The 16,154-nt window shown below is 36.4% G+C and overlaps 1 protein-coding gene and 1 long non-coding RNA gene across 5 annotated transcripts in view; one reads left to right on the top strand and one right to left on the bottom strand.

Moving 5' to 3' along the window:
* Positions 1 to 10,312, top strand: part of LOC130186180 (uncharacterized) — a 31,837-nt gene extending 21,525 nt beyond the window's left edge. Inside the window, exons 4-7 of the long non-coding RNA XR_008830261.1 lie at positions 3,958 to 4,059; positions 4,529 to 4,706; positions 7,629 to 7,751; positions 9,365 to 10,312. This is a non-coding gene — a long non-coding RNA (uncharacterized LOC130186180). The remainder of the gene's footprint in view (positions 1 to 3,957; positions 4,060 to 4,528; positions 4,707 to 7,628; positions 7,752 to 9,364) is intronic.
* The window catches only part of LOC130186179 (mediator of RNA polymerase II transcription subunit 13-like), a 105,429-nt gene continuing 89,370 nt past the window's right edge, over positions 96 to 16,154 (bottom strand). For all 4 annotated transcript variants that reach the window (XM_056402989.1, XM_056402988.1, XM_056402987.1 and 1 more), the window contains exons 19-31: positions 7,618 to 7,847; positions 7,274 to 7,472; positions 6,893 to 7,181; positions 6,544 to 6,796; positions 6,248 to 6,436; positions 5,922 to 6,145; positions 5,647 to 5,789; positions 4,852 to 5,010; positions 4,511 to 4,675; positions 4,010 to 4,167; positions 2,930 to 3,094; positions 2,612 to 2,721; positions 96 to 1,977 (exon numbers count right to left, since the gene is read on the bottom strand). In XM_056402989.1, the coding sequence (XP_056258964.1) occupies positions 1,845 to 1,977; positions 2,612 to 2,721; positions 2,930 to 3,094; positions 4,010 to 4,167; positions 4,511 to 4,675; positions 4,852 to 5,010; positions 5,647 to 5,789; positions 5,922 to 6,145; positions 6,248 to 6,436; positions 6,544 to 6,796; positions 6,893 to 7,181; positions 7,274 to 7,472; positions 7,618 to 7,847 (2,417 nt within the window). In that variant the 3' untranslated portion in view covers positions 96 to 1,844. The remainder of the gene's footprint in view (positions 1,978 to 2,611; positions 2,722 to 2,929; positions 3,095 to 4,009; positions 4,168 to 4,510; positions 4,676 to 4,851; positions 5,011 to 5,646; positions 5,790 to 5,921; positions 6,146 to 6,247; positions 6,437 to 6,543; positions 6,797 to 6,892; positions 7,182 to 7,273; positions 7,473 to 7,617; positions 7,848 to 16,154) is intronic.

Below are 16,154 nucleotides of genomic sequence, written 5' to 3' on the forward strand. Positions count from 1 at the left end.
CCAAAATAAACTGCGACAAAATCAGAAAATGGAACATATGTACAGTCTGAGATTTACAGTCTTCTGGATTAAAAGAGGAAACCAAACACAACATCATTTTCAAGAGTTTTAATAATTTACTAAAAAAGAGTGTAAAAGTAACAGATCTCTGCCACTAAAGTGGATCTGTTTGATATTCAAAGTGATGAGAGATGTAACAATTTTTTTTTGCAAACTTGCCCTTGTCTGTACATTTGTGTACACTTACTTGGCAATTTCACCTCTTGGCTGTAATTAAATGAGTTTTGCGCCGTATACTATATATCAAAAAAGCTCACAGCAAAAAAATACTTTGATATGAATCACTTGAAAGTAAACCAACCAGCATGAAATGTACAGCTTTAAGAAAATTCCAAAAAACACAGCTGAAAAGTGTATATACAAACATGCTAGGAATCTAACAAAGAGCAGACTGAGTGAAGCTGAAGAGACAGGCCTTTCTAATGGTTCGCTTGACATCATTTAGGAGAGCCAGTGAAATAAAGCATCATTCTTAAATATTTAATTACCTTGCAATGTTCAAATACCATGGTCTTCTATTGCCTATTTCAAGTTTTTTAGCAGAAGAGGAACACTTTATAAATATACAGTATACTGTATCTCCTGCATCAATTAGTTTAAATTTAAACATTTAAATAAAAAGCTAAAATGTTCAGTATCTGTAAAAAAAAAAGAAAAAAAAAAAAGAAAAAAAAACAACTCAAATGCATTTTCTTTGATAAATGTTCATACTGTGTCCATTTCTAAAGAGGTGGTTGAATCCATCACCCTTATCATTAAGTGCCTGCTTGGAAGAGGTAATATATATTTATGTATATACATATATATCAAATTCTATGACATGATATAATTTGTATAAATATGGCATCTTTACAATTGCATTAAAATGACAAATTTTATTTCAGCTCCCAAGACAATTAACAGTCAATTGGGAAAAAAGGCCTTGTTTAAGTTTCTCATTTTTATGTTTTAAATATTAAAAATAAGTCTCAATTCTTTGCAAATGTATGTCTTACATTATAAACAACACTTCTGTCTTAATTGGTCAAATATTTTCCATTGTGTTCTTATCTACAACACTTTGGAAGGTGAGGAAAAAGTGCCATTATCAAATGCTCCCTCTTTGGAGTAAATGAGGACGTTTGCCCCTCTCAGAGTAAAGGTAAAAGTTTCATCAACCGACTCAAAGTCCCAAGAAGCTCAACAGTGCAGTTCTGTACAAAAATTTAAAAACACCATTAACACATTAATTGATGTAACAAAGCCATGGGTTTGTGTTGTCATGCCATTTTGCTGGTTGTACAGTATGGAGTTATGTGGCCCTGCACAGATGTCCCTTTTCACAGGTGAGGATGTAACGAGACTCAGAGAGAGCTTCTGTCATCCACTGATGCTTCAAATGCCACTGAGAGGTGTGGCCCATGTGGGACATAATGCTGCTTCGATCAGGAGAGAGTTAACATTGTGATATGTCAGTAAAATGGGCATAGTTGGATAGATCCATCTGTTTCTTCCTCGAAAAGCACCATAACTGGCACACAGCCAGTTTTGAAGGTACAAACTGGATTTTCACGGTGTTGCAGTTAACTAAAGTTATTGTTCAGAGCATTTCACTCTTCTTATTCATTACATTCCAGGCCCGGGAGAGTCTGACTTGCCCTGTCCTTTCTTTGACCATTAAATCCACTTGTACCCAAACGACGGAAGTGTTCTGGTGCTCTCTGGTGCCCAGAAGGAGGAAGCGTAGGCACAGGAAATGAAGGTGACCATCAGTCCCCTAGAGTTGTCCTTGAAGTCTCGCACAGCTAAAGCATGTTCAGGATGGCATTGTACATTTGGATAAGTACAGCCAGGTGGACAGGCAGGCAGGATTGGCGATCTTGGGTAGCAGGGGTACACGTCAACCAGGAGAGGGCGTTATACTGCTCCAATACAAACCTGTGTTTGAAAAATACACAGTTTTATCAAGGACAATTTGCACAAAATTCTGACTTTTTGAAAATATTCAAATGATTTGTATTTTTAAGATTGATCAGTTAATCCCCTTTTTCCATCATGTTTTTTTCATTCATAGTATTGATTTAGCAAAAGTATTTGTTGGCAATTGATCACAATTTTGAAACAATTAATGGCACTTGAAAATATGTTCTTTTTTATTTTAATAATATCTCAATTAATCGATTTTTAATTACATATTTATTTTTTTATTTTTAAGCTTTAACTTTTACTTAGACACAAATAACTTTACCACATACTGTACACCTGTCTGTAGTAAACATTTCAAAGACAAGTCAAATGCTAAATAATTGTATTTCGAATTATAATTCGACTTTATGGAAATTAAACATCTACTTATTTGGAACATATATTTTAAATTTAACACACACACACACACACACACATATATATATACATATATATATATATATAGCAGCTATTTGAATAATCCACAGACTTATTACACTTCTTACATATACTCTGTTTTGTACACATAATTTAGTAGCCACTTTAACCAGCACTGTACAGCAGATGATAAACAAATCTGAAAGGCCAACATGTGTTAAGTATTTACCTGAGCACATCAGAGGTGGTCTTTGAGTCTAAGGGGTGAGGGGTCCTCTTAGTCTTGTCTGACACCAGCTCATCTGACTGGGCTATGGCGATGTGGTGGTGGAGAGACGCCTGAAGGGAAGGGGCAAAGGGCACAGTCAAATGTTGAAGCATGCTTGGCTATAGTGAGCAGCTGTGACCTTCTTTAATATTTAATCACATAATTAGAGCATTTCTGCATCAATTCTTGATCATCTCTGCATGTTTTGCTCTCAGATCAAATGAGCTTTAAATTCAGTCGCCCACGCATATACACACACACACACAGTGTTTTGAGTACCTTGAGGAATAGTGGACACTGGCTCTCAGCCTGCGGGCAGGAGGCCCAGAACCAGTGAGGAAGTCCATTTGCTTGTGCGGTGGAGACGTAGTAACCCAGAGCCAGCGGCTGCTGCTTCAGCTCCTCTGGTGGATTGTCCCTGGACAGCAAGCGCTCTCCCTGGCTCTATATACACACAGGACAGGGCCAGCAATCAATTACAACCTTTGTTGTGATCCTCACAAATCCTGGGTCATGGCCTATATCATTTATTCATTCAAGCATCTTTCAATTCTGAACATCTGCACTGGCACGGGTGGGTTGTCTTCTTTAAACAAGAAAATGTGAACACGTGATGTTCATGGTAACTCATGAAAGCAGGTTATAGTATGCAATCCTCGTAGATCAAGGGATATATAGTATTGTATAGTACTGTAAAGTTATATGTAAAGCTGCAGCAACCCCATTTTAAGAGGAAAAATACAAACGAACCTCTGCTTTTATAAGGTGATAATTTTCCTGCCAAAGGGGTTTTGCAAAAGAACATATGCATTTGCTTTTTCTCCCTGCAGGTCAATATACTTTGCCGGGGCTGTTCCCACAGTTTGTCAGTACTGTATGAAATGTGGTGTAATATAGGTTGTCAACACATCTCTTCTCCTTTGCCTCCAAGACAAATTCCTCTGCATCTATTTTACTTGGCAAATCACTAATTCTGATTCTCATTTGATAATATGAAGTGCTGAGTGTCACTTAAGACTGCAGTGCTTCAAAGTACAAAATCAGATCTGAACCTGACGAGGAATGCATTTTAGCTCCACAAAACTACCCATATAATTAGCAGTGAAAATGCCAAATGTCTATAGGTTATTTATATCATGAGTTAGGTCTGATCAAACCCTGCTTCTTACTTCTTTCTTTTGTCACAAAGCAGCAGAACAGCCCCTTCTTTGAAAGCAATGATTAAATGGTAATGTGAAAATATAGTAGCATGCTTTTTTTCCCCCATGTAGGTTGGAAAGACATGGTATTTTGTTCTTTTGTTACAGGGTGTCATTAGCTACAACTGTAGGATGATTCTTTCCATTGATCCTGACTCACCCTGTTGTGCTGGAAATGTGAACCCATTCCCATCCCAGACGGAGATCCAGGTGAGGGCACAGGAGAGGTGTTGGGGGAAGGGTGGAGGTTGATCAGCATCATGTCCTGGCCAATGTCGTTCTCCAGTTCATCAGGAAAGGGCAGATCAAACATGTCATCTGAGGGACAAAACACAGAGAGAACAGCCCCAGTTAGTTTAAACTTTGCTAATCAACAATGACACCCGTCCAGTCTAGGCTCATTTTAATCATTAACACAATTAATGTTCCCATAATTAATATTCCCATCTTTAGTTCACGGCACAATGTAGGCCAAATCAGGAACTTCATCAGTTTTTTCACAAGCCATTTGTGATGTGAAGGGACTGAGATTTTGGGAGAGATATTTTGGCACAAAGATGCCCCCTGCTGGTACAAAAGAATACATCTAAAGCCTTTTTTGAAACAAGGATCTCGAGTAATCTTGTAACTACAGTGTGACTGTTATCCTGCTGTTCTTTACCATTATTGTCCTCTGTAGGGTAGGAGCTGGGTGCCAGCTGTGTGGTGGCAGAAGTAGGGAAGACTAAGATGTGTGTACAGGAAGCATCCTGAGGCGTGTTCAGCTGCGAGGTCTGCAGGTTCAGAGCAGTGCTGCGTCCAAACACTGAGCCCATGGTCACTGCATCTGGACACACACATACAGAAACACAGCACAGGTGAGGAGTCCATTTACACTACTGTTACTCACTGTAATTCTGGTATATTGTAATATCCTATACCATTATCAGCATAATTATAACCATAAACACCACCGCTGGCATAACCATCATTTATGACGAACAAAGTGGACGTGATACTAACCAGGCATGATCACAAAGGAACCCTGTGGCTCCATGGCTACCAGGCAGGCGCTGAGGATCGTGGGAGAGTCAGCAGCTGAGATCCCACACATACGACAAGCCTCCCTCAGCTGGCGCCCTATTGAATGGAGGGAATGCTCCCCAAGGAACGAGCTCCAGTCTAGTTGAGTCAGAGGGTGGGGGGTGGGGGGTGGGGGTGGGGGGGTCATGTGTACGTGAGAGAGAGAGAGAGAGATAAAAGCAGAGACATTTAGAGGGAGAGCGGGTGAGAGATGAAAAGTCTTTAAGTGAATCATTCCCCAGTTCATCTGATCTGTTGATAAAATTCTTTAACAAATGTTCGAACAAGTTTATAATAATTTAAAAGAAGGTTTGCTACAAGTTTGTATTTAATATGTGTTACTCTTGTGTATACCCAGGACTATATGTACTTCAAGTGAATATCAGGGAACTGGCCAGGGCTTTGTCTTTGCTTAAAGCCAGAAATAGTGTCTTAGGAAATGGAGATACAGGAGGGTGCTAAGCCTCCAAACGCTTTCTTTCAAACTACAGGAATCCCAGCATCCTTTGAGGAGAAAGAAGATGGACTGACTTATGTAAAAGCCAAACCACATACTGTATGTATAGATGTTTCCAAATGAGGGAAATGAGAGACATAATATCCACACAAGTGTGGAGGCTTCTGGCTTTCACTGATTTATACTCCACAGTGTAGCACTTGGGGAAACAAAGTGATAACAGTGGTTATAAACTAATACGAGACGACTCTGGTTTCTTCTCAACTGATGTCACTCACCTTTTAGCTCCCCATGCCCCAGTCTGCCTAATCGACCAATCACAATCCTCCATGGCAGTGAGGTCATCTGGATGATGCCAATGCACCACTCCCACAGCTTCTGTAGTCCCATCTTCCTGGCTGAAACTTTGGGTCGTCGCGCTCTGAAGTGAACAAACAATGAAATACATGGAGAGTTCTGAGAATTAAAATGTCTTGCCATGAAACAACAAAAGCAGGAAAGTTAAAAAGGACAACTCTGCACAGAAGTCAGGTGATAAAACACCATTTCTCACCTGTTGGGTACATCAATGTTGATAATACAGGTCTCCAGGAGCTCCCCCTGCTGATCAGTGCAGGATACCAGGATCCAGCGCTGGTCGTGTGATAAGCAGTATCCTACATACAGCACATTGTATTTGGGAGGGAGCTCTGCCCATATTTCTCCTGGTTCTGGCTGCTTGGGACGGGTCGGACCAAGAATGAACGGGGGACAATACATCTGCAGTGGGCTTGGATGCTGGAGAAGGAAATTGATATTTGAAGAGTTAAAAAAGTAAATTAACAAAGTCACGAGTAATTACCATAATTTACAAGTTACAGTTACATAATTTTTTTTCACCTCTGGACCCTTTAGTACAGAATTGACAGTGGACACTGGTCCAAAGCCAGTCAGGGACTTAATGTGTGTTTGCTGGGGCAACAGACGCCTGCACTGGGAGTAGCAAGAGAAGGCCATGGAGCGCAGGTGCTGCAGGTACAAATGGCTCTCACCACTGGCTGGCTGGAGAAGATACTGGCATGACACCACCTATGTAAGATAGAGACAACAGAAAGAAAGAAAACAGGATGATGATCACAAAAGCGAGAGTGAATTCTGTTTAATCCTACCTACTGTGAATTTAAGTATCTTTGTACCTGTAGCACCAGTGCAGGTCTCATCATCTCAGGCAAAGTCTGTAGCATCTCTGTGTAGCAGCGAAGAAGCCCAAGTAGCCAAATGCTACCTGCCTCTATCTCGTCACCCTCTTCTTCCTCTCCCCCTTCACTTCTCGCTGCACTTGAGCTAAGAAAAGCATCCACTATGTAAATAACAATAGCTGGTGGGTTGGCGTGGCTGTCCATTGAGTCACCTACAGTGGGGATGCCAATTCTAGACTGCTCTGCAGTCCTGAAAGAGAGCAGGAGAAGAAATAAGTTGTACTGGTTCGAATGTGTAGAACAACATTTGAAATTAGATCATTTATCCCAGTAGATCAGGTCTTACAGTTCAGGGTTTTCTGCTGGTGTATTAGCTAGTGGCGTGGCACTAGAGGTCCCCTTTGATTCGCTGGTCCCTCCTTGAGTTGTGTCCCCGGTCTGGCCTGAGGTCGCTCCAGTCGGGGTTGGAGCATTTGCTGAACTGACAGTACCTTGAGCTTGTTCTCCATCAGGAGCCCAGGCTTGAGTCTGCCCAGAGGAGGCAGGCTGGGCTGAGGATGTGTTGTTTGCAGGGGCCTGGGCTTTGGGAGGAAGCAGAAGACTACTGTCCAGAGGCAGGGCTGACAGCTGGGGACCTGAAGGAAGGAAAAATGGAATCTTAGATTAGATTAGATTAAACTAGATTAGATTAGATTAGATTAGATTGGATTAGATTAGATATTCTCACCTAGCTGTTGTTTGCAGGCATAAGCATACAGTTTAAGTTTGCTGAGGTTGTCGGCATGCTGCTGTCCAGCCCAGGGCCCAGTCATCCATTGGTCCACATCAAGCTCTTCCAGCTTTTCTGGCTCCACATCTTCACCCACACGCACAAGGCCATCCCTGGACACCTTGGCCAGAGGACGGTGCTTCCCAAGGCGGCACGTCTGGAAATGGAGTCAGTCAGGGCAACTGTTCAGTCTCTCATTAGAAACATTTATTATTGCACATTAAATATTCACCATCTTCATTCAAATATGTGTTGAAATGTAACAATGTACTGTTCTTCTGAATCAAAATCCAATGTCGTACCTCATAAACAGCACTGAGCTCCTGGAAGAAGGCCCGGGCTGCAGCCAGCAGAGAGGGGCTATTAGGGCACAGTACCACATAGGCCACATCCCGCTGCCCCCCATAAGGCTCCAGTAACAACTTCTCCCAGAAAGGTAACGCCAAAGGAGACAACGCCAAGAAATCCCTCTCCCGGTCATAGCCCAGTAACACTGTAGGTATGGGCAAGGGCTCAGGTGACTCCTCCGAACCTTAAACAAATAGAAATAATGACATCTTTAGTTAACTACAATCCAACGATGACATCCCTGTGCTTTCCACATTATCACTTTAGAGATTAACAGTATTACAGGTAGCATATTTAGTAAAAAACACTTGTTCTCTGCATGAAGCAAAGAGTGTATTGACTCAGCCAGTGGCGGTTCTAGCTTGTATGGTGCCCTGGGCGAATACCCCAATAAGAGGAGTTTTTCATAATAATTATGAACATGGTCGGTTAAAACTATTAAATCTGGAAACTTTATATTATTGTCTTGAAATTTTTTGTAAAAAAATTATACTTAAATGAAGATTGCTATTTGTGTAGGTTACTGGAGAGCACTCATCTATTGTTTCTAAGCAGATTATACCAGATAACAGATTCAACCAACTCATATACATTGCATGAATAATTTGATTGATAATGTATCCAGTGTCCACCCAATGTATCCATTCGGTGCTGGCTGTGCTTTCAATATCATCCTCCAGAAACTCGAGATGACATTCTACAGCAAATAATACGATTAAATTCAATCATATTAATTGAAGGGAAATCAATATTTTGGAAAAATGTTTTTGATCATGGTGTTTGGTTTATAAATGACATTGTGTGGCAAGATGGTAAACTTAAGAAGTATACCCAGTTAATTGAAGTGTATGGAAAGATATGTTCCTCTCATTCAGATAACCGGTTGATTTCTGCTTTAGGAAAAGACTGGAAGCAAAAGATTAACAATGGTAAAACTAAGTTGTTAGTATGCCAACCGTCTATAAGAAATATGGATAATAGGAAACAAGGTAAATCAAAATATCTATAAATTTCATTTAACCTCAACATCTATTACTCCATATAGCACCTATAAAAAAATCAGAGGATACTTTTGACTGTCCTATTAAAGTTAATATATAAAACAATAGTAGACACAGTTATGAGATTCTTTCTATTAAAAATAACTAGCAATTTTTTGCCCACAAAGAAAATGTTAAAGATTTGGGGTATTGCCGAGACAGATGAGTTATGTTTTTGTTTTACTGAATCGGAGTCAGCAGTATATCTGTTTTGGTCATGTCATTTGTCAGCCTTTTGGAGGGAAGTTCAAAAGATGTGCAATGCAATGCAGCTGAGCTTTCCACTGGACTTCTTCTCAGTTATGTTAAGTGATGTTACACAGAAAAATAATTGTTATTAATTTGATTATTTTGTTTGGTTAACATTTATCTTCAATGCTGGTGATGTGGCTTCCTTGAATATTAATCAATTTAGAATGCTTATTAAAAGTTATTTTTGAAGGATATATTGCCAAAACTAAGGATGATTTTAGCAAACACAGAAAGATGGGAAAGGTTTATTGATGTAGAAGGCTGGTTGTGATTGTGTCAAGAAAATGTTATTTTGTTGGGTTTTTTGTCGTTTGTTTTTGGGAAATCAAATTATTTTTGAAATTTATTATGAAATGCAAAATTTGATTTATTTTGCCTTTGTTTTGTTTTGGTTTCTTATTTGGTACAGCAGTGTTACAGCAACAACAACCTCTCCTTGAATGTGGAGAAGACAGAGGAGATGGTAGTCGACTTCAGGAAAGATTGCAGCGTGCACGCCCCACTGACCATCAACGGCCCTGCTGTAGAAAAAGTCAGCAGTACTAAGTTCTTGGGGTGCACATCGCTGATGACCTGACCTGGTCAATCAACACCACAGCCCTCACCAAAAAAGCCCAGCAGCGCCTCTACTTCCTGCAGAAACCTAAAAAAGCAAATTCCCCCTCATCCATCATGAACACTGAACCATCGAAAGCATCCTGACACACAGCATCACCATCTGGTACAGGAACTGAAGTCCCTGCAAAGAATAATGTGAGTGGAAGAGAAGATCTCAGGTGTCTTCTCTCCCCTCAGTGGCATCTACACAGGAAGGCCACTGAAAAACTGTCTGACCCCTACCACCACTCCCACCTCTTTGCACTCTTGCCATCTGGAAGGAGGCTCCAGAGCATCCGTGCAAGGTCCATGAGACTATGTAATAGCTTTTATCCACAAGCCATGAGGACTATGAACTCCCTGAAAATGCTGCCCCCCATCCCCGCCCCCAACACCATGTGACCATGTGACATGCACATAACATGCACCAGCACTCTAGGTGTCCACTTAACTTAATGCTTCTCTCTTTTCATGATTTTTTAATGTTTTTATGCCACACTTGTATTGTGTCCTGTGTATTATGTGTCTTTTGTTGTTTTTAAATGTGAAATGCACCCTGATTTCTATTGTTATAATATATTGTATTTCACTTCCATGTATGTTGAAGTGTATATTATGGTAGTGACAAATAAATCTAGTTCTGATTTTGATTCTAATAAGAAATTTTTAAGAAAATAATATACAAACATGTAGAATGTTGTTTTACAAAAGTTGCGATTTACTATGAGTATTTCATATATGTTATAAATTATCTTAAAATATCCGGAGTATGTATATTTGTCATTATGATATATCCTCTCATAGGTGGCACATATGGTAAAATGACTCTTGATATGCAGATGCATATGTATGTTATGTATATGTCATTGGTCATGGTATCCTAAAGCATAAAAAGTAATAGAATAGTAAGTCATATAACGTCAAAGGCATATAATGTAAAACGTAATAGTATAGCATGGCATAAAATTGTCAAAAAAACGTAATATTTTAGTATGGATAAAAACGTCATAGTATAATATGGCAAAAAACATCAAAAAATGTCATAGATAGTGTGGTATAAAAATGGCAAAAAAACGTCATAGTATAAAATGGCAAAAAACGTCATAGTATGGTATGGCATAAAAATGTCAAAAGAAGGTCATAGTATAATAAAGCATAAAACCATCTGAAAATGTCATAGTATGGCAAGGTATGAAGACGTCCTGGTATAATATGGCTCTAAAAGCAAAAAAAAACATAGTATAGTATGGCAAAAAACGACATAGTATAGTATGGCAAAAAAATTCAAGAAATGAAAAAGTATAATACAGCATGAAAACATCTGAAAACATCATAGTATGGCAAGGTATGAAAACGTCATGGTATAATAAGGCCCTAAAAGCAATAAAAAACGACATAGTATAGTATGGCAAAAAATGTGAAAAAACGACATAGTATAGTATGGCGAAAAAAATTGAAAAAATGACAAAGTATAATAAAGCATAAAACCAACAGATAACGTTATAGTATGGCAAGGTATGAAGACGTTATGGTATAATACGGCCCTAAAAGTAATAAAAACGACATAGTATAGTATGGCGGAAAAATTGAAAAAATTACAAAGTATAATAAAGCATAAAACCATCTGAAAACGTCATAATATGGCAAGGTATAAAGATGTCATGGTATAATAAGGCTGTAAAAGCAATAAAAACGACATATTATAGTATGGCAAAAAATGTGAAAAAACGGCATAGTATAGTATGGTGAAAAAATTTAAAAAATGACAAAGTATAATAAAGCATAAAACCATCTGAAAATGTTATAGTATGGCAAGGTATGAAGACGTCATGGTATAATATGGCTCTAAAAGCAAAAAAAAAACATCATAGTATAGTATGGCAAAACACAAAATGGTATAGTATGGCAAAAAAATTCAAGAAATGAAAAAGTATAATACAGCATAAAACCAACAGAAAACGTCATAGTATGGCTAGGTATGAAGACGTCATGGTATAATAAGGCCCTAAAAGCAATAAAAACGACATAGTATAGTATGGCAAAAAATGTGAAAAAACGACATAGTATAGTATGGCAAAAAATGTGAAAAAACGACATAGTATAGTATGGCGAAAAAATTGAAAAAATGACAAAGTATAATAAAGCATAAAACCATCTGAATACGTCATAATATGGCAAGGTATAAAGACGTCATGGTATAATAAGGCCCTAAAAGCAATCAAAACGACATAGTATAGTATGGCAAAAAAATTGAAAAAATTACAAAGCATAATAAAGCATAAAACCATCTGAAAATGTCATAATATGGCAAGGTATAAAGATGTCATGGTATAATAAGGCCCTAAAAGCAATCAAAACGACATAGTATAGTATGGCAAAAAATGTGAAAAAACGACATAGTATAGTATGGCAAAAAAATTGAAAAAATTACAAAGGATAATAAAGCATAAAACCATCTGAAAACGTCATAATATGGCAAGGTATGAAGATGTCATGGTATAATAAGGCCCTAAAAGCAATAAAAACGACATAGTATAGTATGGCAAAAAATGTGAAAAAACGACATAGTATAGTATGGCGAAAAAAATTGAAAAAATGACAAAGTATAATAAAGCATAAAACCAACAGATAACGTTATAGTATGGCAAGGTATGAAGACGTTATGGTATAATACGGCCCTAAAAGTAATAAAAACGACATAGTATAGTATGGCAAAACACAAAATAGTATAGTATGGCGGAAAAATTGAAAAAATTACAAAGTATAATAAAGCATAAAACCATCTGAAAACGTCATAATATGGCAAGGTATAAAGATGTCATGGTATAATAAGGCTGTAAAAGCAATAAAAACGACATATTATAGTATGGCAAAAAATGTGAAAAAACGGCATAGTATAGTATGGTGAAAAAATAAAAAAAAATGACAAAGTATAATAAAGCATAAAACCATCTGAAAATGTTATAGTATGGCAAGGTATGAAGACGTCATGGTATAATATGGCTCTAAAAGCAAAAAAAAAACATCATAGTATAGTATGGCAAAACACAAAATAGTATAGTATGGCAAAAAAATTCAAGAAATGAAAAAGTATAATACAGGATAAAATCAACAGAAAACGTCATAGTATGGCAAGGTATGAAAACGTCATGGTATAATAAGGCCCTAAAAGAAATAAAAACGACATAGTATATTATGGCAAAAAAATTGAAAAAATTACAAAGTATAATAAAGCATAAAACCATCTTAAAATGTCATAGTATGGCAAGGTATGAAGACATCATAGTACAGTAAGGCCCTAAAAGCAAAAAAAGATAGAAAGACGTTGTATAGTATGGCAAAAACGTGAAAAAACAACATACTATAATAATTGTAGTAAGTAAGTTTCATAGTGTAGTAAAGAATAAAACCATCATAGTGTAATCAGGCATCATAGCCAGAGATAACTGAAAACTCATAAAAGGACAGAGAAATCATGAAAATTCCATGCAGAAAGGTACCATGTGGGGTTTGAACCCTTGACCTTTGCATTGAGATTCCACAGTTTTAACCACTATGCTACACTATATATTGTGATTTTTATCAAGGTCAGCAAAAAATACATAAAAGTTTAGGAAGTGGCTAGGGAACGTGATATCAAGCAAATAACGTAGCATAATAAGACATAAAAACATTAAATAAAACCTCATAGTATAGTAAGATATGAAAACCTCATGGTATAATAAGGTCGTAAGAGCAATAAGAACGACATTGTATAGTATGGCAAAAAATGTCAAAGAAGGTCATAGTATAATGAAGCATAAAACCATCTGAAAATGTCATAGTATGGCAAGGTATGAAGACGTCATGGTATAATATGGCTCTAAAAGCAAAAAAAAACATCATAGTATAGTATGGAGAAAAAACGACATAGTATAGTATGGCAAAAAAACTGAAAAAATGACAAAGTATAATAAAGCATAAAACCATCTGAAAACGTCATAATATGGCAAGGTATAAAGACGTCATGGTATAATAAGGCCCTAAAAGCAAAAAAAGACAGAAAGACGTTGTATAGTAAAAACGACATAGTATAGTATGGCAAAAAATGTGAAAAAACGACATAGTATAGTATGGCGAAAAAATTGAAAAAATTACAAAGCATAATAAAGCATAAAACCATCTGAAAACGTCATAATATGGTAGGGTATAAAGATGTCATGGTATAATAAGGCCCTAAAAGTAATAAAAACGACATAGTATAGTATGGCAAAAAATGTGAAAAAACAACATAGTATAGTATGGCGAAAAAATTGAAAAAATGACAAAGTATAATAAAGCATAAAACCATCAGAAAACGTTATAGTATGGCAAGGTATGAAGACTTCATGGTATAATAAGGCCCTAAAAGCAATAAAAACGACATAGTATAGTATGGCAAAAAATGTGAAAAAACGACATAGTATAGTATGGCGAAAAAATTGAAAAAATTACAAAGTATAATAAAGCATAAAACCATCTGAAAATGTTATAGTATGGCAAGGTATGAAGACGTCATGGTATAATAAGGCCCTTAAAGCAATAAAAAGGACATAGTATAGTATGTCATTTTTTCAATTTTTTTGCCATACTATACTATGTCGTTTTTTTACGTTTTTTGCCAAAATATAATAAAGCATAAAACCATCTGAAAATGTCATAGTATGGCAAGGTATGAAGACGTCATAGTACAGTAAGGCCCTAAAAGCAAAAAAAGAAAGAAAGACGTTGTATAGTATGGCAAAAACGTGAAAAAACAACATACTATAATAATTGTAGTAAGTAAGTTTCATAGTGTAGTAAAGAATAAAACCATCATAGTGTAGTCAGGCATCATAGCCAGAGATAACTGAAAACTCATAAAGGGACAGAGAAATCATGAAAGTTCCATGCAGAAAGGTAGCATGTGGGGTTTGAACCCTTAACCTTTGCATTGAGAGTCCACAGTTTTAACCACTATGCTACACTATATATTGTGATTTTTATCAAGGTCAGCAAATAATACATAAAAGTTTAGGAAGTGGCTAAGGAACGTGATATCAAGCAAATAACGTAGCATAATAAGACATAAAAACATTAAATAAAACCTCATAGTATAGTAAGATATGAAAACATCATGGTATAATAAGGTCGTAAGAGCAATAAGAACGACATTGTATAGTATGGCAAAAAATGTCAAAAGAAGGTCATAGTATAATGAAGCATAAAACCATCTGAAAATGTCATAGTATGGCAAGGTATGAAGACGTCATGGTATAATATGGCTCTAAAAGCAAAAAAAAACATCATAGTATAGTATGACAAAAAACGACATAGTATAGTATGGCAAAAAAACTGAAAAAATGACAAAGTATAATAAAGCATAAAACCATCTGAAAACGTCATAATATGGCAAGGTATGAAGATGTCATAGTATAATAAAGCCCTAAAAGTAATAAAAAAGACATAGTATAGTATGGCAAAAAATGTGAAAAAACGACATAGTATAGTATGGCAAAAAAATTGAAAAAATGAAAAAGTATAATAAAGCATAAAACCATCAGAAAACGTTATAGTATGGCAAGGTATGAAGACGTTATGGTATAACAAGGCCCTAAAAGCAATAAAAACGACAAAGTATAGTATGGCAAAAAACGTGAAAAAACGACATAGTATAGTATGGCAAAAAAATTGAAAAAATTACAAAGCATAATAAAGCATAAAACCATCTGAAAACGTCATAATATGGTAAGGTATAAAGACGTCATGGTATAATAAGGCCCTAAAAGTAATAAAAACGACATAGTATAGTATGGCAAAAAATGTGAAAAAACAACATAGTATAGTATGGCGAAAAAATTGAAAAAATTACAAAGTATAATAAAGCATAAAACCATCTGAAAACGTTATAGTATGGCAAGGTATGAAAACGTCATGGTATAATAAGGCCGAAAAAGCAATAAAAACGACATAGTATAGTATGGCAAAAAATGTGAAAAAACGACATAGTATAGTATGGCGAAAAAATTGAAAAAATGACAAAGTATAATAAAGCATAAAACCATCTGAAAATATCATAGTATGGCAAGGTATGAAGACGTCATAGTATAGTAAGGCCCTAAAAGCAAAAAAAAAGAAAGAAAGACATTGTATAGTATGGCAAAAACGTGAAAAAACAACATACTATAATAATTGTAGTAAGTAAGTTTCATAGTGTAGTAAAGAATAAAACCATCATAGTGTAGTCAGGGATCATAGCCAGAGATAACTGAAAACTCATAAAGGGACAGAGAAATCATGAAAATTCAATGCAGAAAGGTACCATGTGGGGTTTGAACCCTTAACCTTTGCATTGAGAGTCCACAGTTTTAACCACTATGCTACACTATATATTGTGATTTTTATCAAGGTCAGCAAATAATACATAAAAGTTTAGGAAGTCGCTAAGGTACGTGATATCAAGCAAATAACGTAGCATAATAAGACATAAAAACATTAAATAAAACCTCATAGTATAGTAAGATATGAAGACATCATGGTATAATAAGGCCGTAAGCAATAAAAACGACATTGTATAGTATGGAAAAAATGTCAAAAGAAGGTCA

The sequence above is a fragment of the Seriola aureovittata genome, chromosome 18, assembly GCF_021018895.1.
Source record: "Seriola aureovittata isolate HTS-2021-v1 ecotype China chromosome 18, ASM2101889v1, whole genome shotgun sequence".
NCBI lineage: Eukaryota > Metazoa > Chordata > Actinopteri > Carangiformes > Carangidae > Seriola > Seriola aureovittata.